Source organism: Lampetra fluviatilis, chromosome 62 (assembly GCF_964198595.1).
Source record: "Lampetra fluviatilis chromosome 62, kcLamFluv1.1, whole genome shotgun sequence".
Taxonomy (NCBI): Eukaryota; Metazoa; Chordata; class Hyperoartia; order Petromyzontiformes; family Petromyzontidae; genus Lampetra; species Lampetra fluviatilis.
In genome coordinates, this window is record NC_136336.1 from 6,085,904 (window position 1) to 6,095,903 (window position 10,000).

The window sequence follows — 10,000 nt, forward strand, 5'->3', positions numbered from 1 at the left end:
TCCGCTGCTGGATGGGGGCCTCCCCGAGGCCGCAAGCCCCACGGGCTAATTTCGTGGCACGCGTCCCAACCGTGGCCTGCACGTCACCTCCCTGTTTCTCCGTCACAGCTATGATCGTGGGACCCCCGTGAACGACACATCTGTTGTCCCTTCTGCATACCGTGTCAACCCACACAGTTTACTACGTATTCTTGTGCAGGGAAATTGAGTTTTTAGGTCTATACGGCGTACAGCCGTTTCAATAGGGGCAAAACATTTTTTTGTCTATTTATTTGTTTGTGGCTGTAACAAGGTAGGGCACTGATTAGGGGTTGACAGGTATGCAATGGTGAGTACTAGGGGTGAGTGCAGTAGTGGTGATTGTCTCTCTGTTTGTGTTTCTCCCTCGCCATGTGACTTTGTAGGATGAACGTTGAGATGTATAAGTGGCACGGGGCGAACAACGAGATCTGAATTTGTCTGTAACAAGGTAGGGCCACTGCTAAGGGGGTTGACAGCTCTGCTTCCGTAGTCCACACGTCACCGCCTCCTTGCATCTGTAATGTTCTTTATTTCACCAAACAGTTTACACTAATCCCAAACACAAAGGGGTAATGGCCCCTTTCACCCACAACCTGGGGAGGTACAGCCTCCGGGCTATCGTACCTACAACTCTCCCTACTCCAGCCCTCCGGCTGGCTAGACCTAGGGGAGGCTGACCCACCGCTGGCTCGGTGGGTCCCTGACCACTGGCCCGTCCGGACCCGGCCCTCACAAGGGCATCAGGCCGAGGGAACCTCAGGGTCCTAACCCCACGGCCACTGGCACCGCACTGAGCCCCGGCCCTTAGAAGGACGTCGGCGTCTTGGGGTCCAGGGTCTTCTTCTCCAGGCGGCTTCTGGCTTCGGCTTGAGAAGGACTGCCTCGCGCTCTCAGGGACCCGCCTTATATACTCTTTCATCCTTGAGGGGCGGGGCTCTGGGGGATCATAGCTTCCCCCAGCCCCCCCTCCCCTCAGAGGGGTTCCAACCGCCGTTGGCCCGACCGGTCCGGACCGGTTTCTTTCTCCCTGAGGGGCGGGGCTCTGGGGGATCGTAGCTTCCCCCAGCCCCCTCCCCTCAGAGGGGTTCCAACCACCGTTGGCCCAACCGGTCCGGACCAGTTTCTACCCCTCCCCCTGGTTGTGGCGCGTGTGTGTCAATCATGACCACCACACATCTCCATCGGAGCTACTATCGCCCCCCGGGCGAGGCCGCTCACTGGTAGAGCTTCACGTTGGACTTCTGGTGCTGGTCGGCGTGGTCGTCGGGAGCCCCCTCGGGGAGGGGCCCCTTGCGGGGGCCCAGGATCCCGGCCATGGCGGCGACGAGGTCGGGGCTCTCCTCCTCGCAGTCGCCCTCCACCACGCCGATCTGGCTGCGGCCGCCGCGCTCGCGGTCGCGCACGTCCATCGCCAGCTTCATGCCCTGGTGGTGGAGGAGGGGGGGGGCGGGGAGGGAGGCGGGGGGTGCCGTAGCGAGCCAGCGAGCGAGCGCGTTGTTAGGGTGACGATAGTTTTTGAAGCAGAAAAAAAACACACCGGGCATACCACGTGGCTGTGTGTGTGTGTACGTGTGATGAGGGAGCGGCGAAGGAGTGGTGGTGGAGCGGCGAGGGATTGGCAAAGGAGTGGTGAGGGAGCGACGGTGGAGTGGCGAGGGAGTGGCGGTGGAGTGGTGAGGGCGTGGAGCCGGGCACCGACCTTGAGGCGCTCCATGCGGTTGCTCCCGGCGCCGTTCCACTGGATGATGACTTTGCCTATGTCGAGCAGGAAGACGTCGCTCGTGTTGAAGCTGTCCCACGACAGCTCCACCTGGCGCACGTCAACCAAACCATAATTAGACAACAACAACAACAACAATATGATGGTGATGTCACATTCATTGCATACATATTCAGGTTATAATTGCTTGTTGATCAGCTGTGACTAACCCAACCGGTGATAGATCCTGCATATTCTCAGATTAATATGATCCATTGACAATAAAATAATAATAAAATATAAAACAATACAATTCTCACGACGTTTTGACTGCAACACAAGCAATCATCATCAGGTGTGAAAACCACAGCAAGAAAATTTGAAAAAAGTGGCGGTTTTTTGTTTTTACTTTCTTGCTGTGGTTTTCACACCTGATGATGATTGCTTGTGTGGCAATCGAAACGTCGTGAGAATTTAATTGTTTTATTTTATTTTATTGTTTCCCTTCTACGTGACTTTACCGAAAGAACCAATAATATGAATCCCTGCAGTCACGAAAGCTTTAAATCGAAATTTATGTGACGACATTAACCCCCTTCTGATCTGCGCACATGACAGGCTCACAGGCAGTGACATCACCTCTACTCCGTCTATCTAAGATGGGAATCAGCTCGACTTCTTCACAATTCTGACTATCACCTGACGAAGCTGGTAGTTGTTGTTGTAACTGCCAGGCGAAACGTCACGGCGCTACTGGAATTGTAAATGCCGTCGTGGGTTTACTCTCCCATCAACGAACCGGCTAGTGCTGAGCTAGTATCGAATTGGCAAGTTTCGTTAACGTGAACAGAAACTTGCTGGATGTATCGCCACTTTGGCACACCGGTGTGTGTTCAAGAGGGGAGTCCTTTCGCTGTAGTAGTATTTGCACCCTGGGGTTCAGGGATTATATAGTGTTCTGTACCCTGGTAGGTGTGGGAGGTTATATTGCTCTAATAGTATCTGTATATTCTTGATTTGAAGCTTTCGTCACTGCAGGGATCCATACTCTTTGGTTCTTTCGGTAAAGTCACGTAGGCAGGAAAATAAAATAGATCACGACGTTTTGGGCACAACACAAGCGTCCGTCATCAGGTGAGAAAGCTTTCTCACCTGATATTTTATTTTATACCTACGTGACTTTACCGAAAGAACCAAAGAGTAATAGTATCTGTATAGTTTGTTTTTCTTCTTGGTTCTTTCGGTAAAGTCACGTAGAAGGGAAATAATACAATAATAAAAATAAAACATCATAAAATACAATTCTCACGACGTTTCGGCCATAACGCAAGCAGCCGTCCTCAGGTGAAGAACAGGGCTGTCGGAAAGACAGCGTCTGAATGAAAACCCCCAAGCTTGGCAGCGTATATTTAAGCTGGGTTAGAGGAGGGCGCCTTGACAAAGAAATTTGCATATCAACAGAGGGATTCAGCATATTTATGGCAAATGCAGATATGGGATTAGTCACTACTTGTGGAATGCGTAGGTGATGGGGGGGGGGTATCAAAGTCATATCTGTATAGTATTAGGACTCCAGGTTCACGGTACTAAATGACGGAGTTTGGGGAGGAGAGAGTTATATTGCTATAATAGTATTCGTATTAGGATCCTGAAATCAAGATACTAGGTGACAGGCAGGGTGGGGGTGGGTGGGGGGGGGCAGAGGGGGGCTGTCACCTCGCTGGCCGTCACGTTCTTTTTGCCCTTGACGTGCAGAAGCCGCTTCACGTTGTAGGTGTTGCTCTCCATGTGCTTGAAGCCGGATGCAATGCCTCCTTTCTTGTATCTGAGCAAAGACAAAGATTTCGATTTAAAGCTTCTTTCGTGACTGCAGGGATTCATCTTCTTGGTTCTTTCGGTAAAGTCACGTAGAAGGGAAGTAATACGATAATAAAAAGAAAACATAATACAATCATTCTCACGACGTTTCGGCCACAACGCAAGCAGCCGTCCTCAGGTGGAGAACAGGTCTGTCTCCACCTGAGGACGGCTGCTTGCGTTGTGGCCGAAACGTCGTGAGAATTATTTTATTATGTTTTCTTTTTATTATTTTATTATTTCCATTTTACGTGACTTTACCGAAAGAACCAAGAAAAGACTAAGATCCCACCCCTCGTGTAGCCTCGACAGACTGTTGGGGCAAGGGCTGCTAGCGAGCAGCACCTATGAAGGCCGGCACGGCACACGAAGGGGTGGGTGGCCAGCGCCACGCCCGGCCACCTTTGTCTTCCCAGCGGCGATGTTTACTACACATGCCGCAGCAGTTACTCGCTTTGATGCTGAGTCGACCTAGGGGAGGCCCATGACCGGTGCAGATAACCGTCACCGGTGTTGGTGGCCATCAGCGGTAATCGAACTCGGGCCACTGGGTTCGCAGCGCAACGCGCTAACCGTTACACCGCCTCACACACCACAGCGCATGCAGCAGCAACGCAAGCGATTCGTGAGCACCCCATTTCCACTGGCACATCCAAGCCGAGCCAGAACTAAACCATGAGTAACCTGGGCCTCGCAGAGAAATGATCTGGGCTGGGGCTAACGACTCGTTCATTGCATGCGACGATGAAGATGATCAGGACGAAGACGATGATGACAATGATTGCCGATGTTGATAATGGCGTTCGTGCTGATGATGATGATGATGACGACGATTATGCTTATTATACTGATACTAATGATGAGCACGATCTGAATGGTGACAATGGTGTTGAGAATGATCACGATGATGATCGTGATGATCACTGTAATGATGATACACTAATTATGGGGATGATGACGATGATGTTGATGATCACTATCCTAATGATCACAAATGATGATTGTCACGATGATGATGGTACCGATACTAATTATGGGGATGATGATGTCGATTATCACTATTCTAATGATGATCACGATGATCATGATGATCACCATAATGATGACGCACTAATTATGGGGGTGATGGTGTTGATGATCGCTATACTCATGATGATCACGATGATGATCACATTATAATCACACACTAATTATGGGGATGATGATGTTTATGATTGCTATACTCATGATGATCACGATGATGATCACATTATAATCACACACTAATTATGGGAATAATGATGTTTATGATCGCTATACTCATGATGATCACGATGATGATCACATTATAATCACACACTAATTATGGGGATGATGACGTTTATGATCGCTCTACTCATGATGATCACGATGATGATCACATTATAATGACACACTAATTATGGGGGTGATGATGTTGATGATCGCTCTACCCATGATGATCACATTATAATCACACACTAATTATGGGGATGATGATGTTTATGATCGCTATACTCATGATGATCACGATGATGATCACATTATAATCACACACTAATTATGGGGATAATGATGTTTATGATCGCTATACTCATGATGATCACGATGATGATCACATTATAATCACACACTAATTATGGGGATGATGACGTTTATGATCGCTCTACTCATGATGATCACGATGATGATCACATTATAATGACACACTAATTATGGGGGTGATGATGTTGATGATCGCTCTACCCATGATGATCACATTATAATGACACACTAATTATGGGGATGATGATGTTGATGATCGCTCTACCCATGATGATCACATTATAATGACACACTAATTATGGGGATGATGATGTTGATGATCGCTCTACCCATGATGATCACATTATAATGACACACTAATTATGGGGATGATGATGTTGATGATCGCTCTACCCATGATGATCACATTATAATGACACACTAATTATGGGGGTGATGATGTTGATGATCGCTCTACTCATGATGATCACATTATAATGACACACTGATTATGGGGGTGACGACGTTGATGATCGCTATACTCATGATGATCACGATGATGATCACATTATAATGACACACTAATTATGGGGGTGATGACGTTGATGATAGCTCTACTAATGATGATCACGATGACCATGATGACCACATTATAATGACACACCAATTATGGGGGTGACGATGTTGATGATCACTATTCTAATGATGATCACGATGACCATGATGATCACCATAATGATGACACACTAATTACGGTGGTGATGATGTCGACGATCGCGACGATCGCGACGACGATCGCGACGACGACGGCTACGAGCACAACGCTCCGGCTCACATGACGCCGGACTTGAAGTAGCCCTTGAAGGTGTCGGACTCGCTGCCCTGCACCTCGCGCCGCTGCACGGCCGCCCCCCCGAGCTGCTCGTCCAACTGGGTGCACAGGATGGCGGCGGCGCCCTGCTCGTCCTGCGTCGACTCCTGGCCCAGCCAGTAGTGCACGTCCAGCGTCGCGCCGCTCGGAGACTTCAGCACCTGCGCACAGTGCGCCGAGCGCAGTCAACGTCGTCATCGTCGTCATCGTCGTCGTCATTGTCGTAACCGTCGTCATCACCGTCGTCATCGTCATAACCGTCGTCATCACCGTCGTCATCATCGTCGTCATCGTCGTCATCGTCGTCACCGTCGTCATCGTCGTCACCGTCGTCATCGCCATCATCATCGTCATCATCGTCATCACCGTCGTCATCACCGTCGTCATCACCGTCGTCATCACCGTCGTCATCGTCATCACCGTCGTCATCACCGTCGTCATCATCTTCATCGTCATCATCTTCATCGTCATCATCGTCATCATCGTCATCATCGTCATCACCGTCGTCATCATCATCATCGTCATCATCGTCATCACCGTCGTCATCACCGTCGTCATCGTCATCATCGTCATCACCGTCGTCATCATCGTCATCATCGTCATCATCATCATCATCACCGTCATCATCGTCAACATCGTCATCATCGTCATCATCATCATCATCATCGTCGTCATCATCGTCGTCATCGTCATCATCATCGTCATCACCGTCATCATCACCGTCGTCATCGTCATTATTGTCATCACCGTCGTCATCGTCATCATCATCGTTATCACCGTCGTCATTATCATCATCATCATCGTCATCACCATCGTCACCGTCGTCATCGTCATCATCGTCGTCATCACCGTCATCATCACCGTCGTCATCGTCGTCATCGTCATCACCGTCGTCATCACCGTCGTCATCGTCATCACCGTCGTCATCACAGTCGTCATCGTCATCATCGTCATCATCGTCGTCATCGTCGTCATTGTCGTTACCGTCGTCATCGTCATCATCGTCATCACCGTCATCATCACCGTCGTCATCGTCGTCATCGTCATAACCGTCATCATCACCGTCATCATCACCGTCGTCATCGTCATCATCGTCATCATCATCGTCATCGTCATCACCATCGTCATCACCGTCGTCATCATCATCATCGTCGTCATCACCATCGTCATCACCGTCATCATCGTCATCACCGTCGTCATAACTGTAGTCACCATCGTCGTCGTCACAACCATCATTGTTACCGTCGTCATGACCGTCGTTGTCATCACCGTCGTCATAATCGTCGTCACCGTCGTCATAACTGTCTTCATCATCACAATCGTCATCGTCACCATCGTCATAACCGTCATCACCGTTGTTATAATCGTCATCACCGTCATCATAACTGTCATCACCATCATCATCATCATCACCACCGTCGTCATAACCATCATCGTCATAACCATCATCGTCATAACCATCATCGTCATCACCGTCGTCATCGTCAGCAGTCTCGGCCTGGTCCATGTTTGTTTTTGGGTTGGGTCACGTGTTTTGTCATTAACCCCTCCACCACCTGATGAGATTGTCATGTTCACACAGATGGTATTATTATTATTGTTATTTATACATTGCCAATGTATTGATAACATTTTTTTACGATAAATTTCCTCCTCACCAGAGTGTGTCTATGTGTTGGCTGCTAACAGCACTTGCCCCAACAGTCTGTTATAGGATACATGGGGGATATTTGTCTTTCTGTGTGTGTGTGTCGGCACGGACTAAAGAAGAGATGGACTGATGCTTTACAGGAGGGTAGCCCGCATGCCCAGCCACCGCATGCCTCAACAGCTTTTGTTCGGCCGGATCGAGGGGGCTAAACGGGCGCAGCACGGGCTAGAGAAGAGATGGAGTGATGTGGTACAGGAGGACGTGGAGCTGAGTGGACTTGACGATGACCGGTACCGGCGGTGTCAAGATCGGCCTCTGTGGAGGAGGCTCGTGAAGGACGCTGCTACTGGACAGTTGGAGGCAGTCGCCCACTCCAGCAACAACGAAGGGCGGAGGAGCGACGCTCACAACAATGAGCAGAGCGCCGGGTGGCTAAAGCTCAGCGAGTTAGCACGGTGGAGGGCATGGATGGTGCATCTGCCGGTCATCTCAGTCAACCCACAACAGCGTGGTCTGTCCCGTGAAGAGTTGCCATCAGCGAGAGCCTTCGACACTTCACGTGACGTCTTCCAAACGTGCACCTAGCCTGGCACAAGCGCCGTGGTGACGTCACTGCCGCTTGGTGGTGAATGGGGTCTGTTGTTCTTTTTGTCTTTCTGTGCGTGTGTGCGTGTGTGTTTGCAATGCACGGTGCGGTATGCATGAACGTGAAACTTCTTTCGCACCGTGCGTCGCCAGCTGCGCTAATCGGAGGTGCGGGGGGGGAAGGACACCAAAATAAGCACGCAAGAGACAGTTCTAAAGAAACGAGTTGGTCAATCTAGACCACGATTTAAAAGTGCACGGCTCCATGCGGCTTCCTAACATTGGAGCGGAGAACGCTCCAGACGGCTGCGGGAGCGCGTCTGAAAGCGCCGCGCGACGATGCGGTGACCTCCGTCTTTTGCTCGACGGCCGTGCAGCCAAAAGCCGCCGCCGCTGCTGCGATGACCGGATGAGTTCGCGTGACGATGGTTTTCGCTCCGCGGCGAGATCCACGGCGTGGTGTCGTGCTTCGTTCACGGACGAACGGCTTTGAGTGCGGTGCGGCCTTCCGACGCAATGCGTTACTCACGTTCAGCAGGACGTAGCAGTCGCCCTCGAAGAAGTTTCCGAAGGCTTTTGGTGGCACCGGCACGAGGGCCATTTTCTGAAAGGACACCGAGAGGAAGGCCCTCGAAGTGATTCACGGGAAGCCATGCGCTAAGACAAAGACGCCCCGTGTAGCCTCGACGGACTGTCGGGGCAAGTGCTGTTAGCGAGTAGCAGCACCTGTGAAGGCGGGCACGGTGACACGCGAGGGGGTGGGTGGCCCAGCATCCGCTGTTGTCTCCCCAGTGGCGATGTTGAACGCACCGCACCAGGTGCTCATTTCAGGCCGAGTTGATTTAGGGGAGGGCCAGCAGTGGTTCAGGTATAAGCGTCACTGGTGTTGGCCGTGAGCGGGAATCGAACTCGGGTCGCCGGGTTCGTAGCGCAGCGTAGCGCTGACCGCTACACTACCGATCCCCTCCTGCTCCCCCCATATAGACATACATTACCAATACCGCGTATCTATGGGGCCTTTTTGCCAGTATCAAAATGTAATCAAATAGATGTCAAGATATTCAAACACCAAAGAGAAACCTTTTTTGCACGGCATCAAGGCTACATTAACCAGTGACCATACTTGTGATGAGCATGCAAACAAACACGCACTGATAACACTGGTCAACACACTTTTTCTGGCATAAGGTATTCCAACGGTTTTAAGGTAATTTTGGGGTGCTGATTCCAAATCTGGCATCAGTATTTGTCTATCGCATCAGGTTTTTGAGATATCAAATATTGCATTTTCAATAAAAACTGCAGAAGAAAAATATTAAATAAATGTGGAAATCTACATAACATGATATTATAAACACACTATCCTAAAAATACAGCACCATATTTTAACACTAAAGCAGTCACTGACTCGCAACAACTTGCAATCATAAGTGACAGAGTTAATTTTGGGTAAATCAATTAAAATGGGGTATGCCGATAGCATAAAAATGAAATGTGATAGAGCAAATCTGAGATCAGATTTGGAATCAGCACCCTGAAATTAGTCTAAAACAGCTGCAAAAGTCCAGGCCAGAATTTTTTTATTTGTTGACCGGTGTAATTTATCTGCATTGTCTTTGAAACTGATTGGCCTACACCAGACGAGTGAAGCAATCCACCTGCTTCTGGTCTTAAATAGAGGAAGATGACGTTACCTTGTGTGTGTATGCGCGTGCGTGTGTGCGTGCGTGTGTGCGCGTGCGTGTGTGCGTGCGTGTGTGTGTGCGTGTGTGCGTGTGCGTGCGTGCGTGCGTGC

The 10,000-nt window shown here is 49.8% G+C and overlaps 1 protein-coding gene across 1 annotated transcript in view; it reads right to left on the reverse strand.

The window, feature by feature from the left end:
* LOC144951446 (villin-1-like) overlaps positions 1-10,000 on the reverse strand; it is a 66,244-nt gene that overhangs the window by 14,560 nt on the left and 41,684 nt on the right. Inside the window, 5 exon segments of the mRNA XM_078881713.1 lie at positions 1,240-1,445; positions 1,721-1,831; positions 3,437-3,545; positions 5,934-6,130; positions 8,735-8,809. Of these exon segments, the coding sequence (XP_078737839.1) occupies positions 1,240-1,445; positions 1,721-1,831; positions 3,437-3,545; positions 5,934-6,130; positions 8,735-8,809 (698 nt within the window).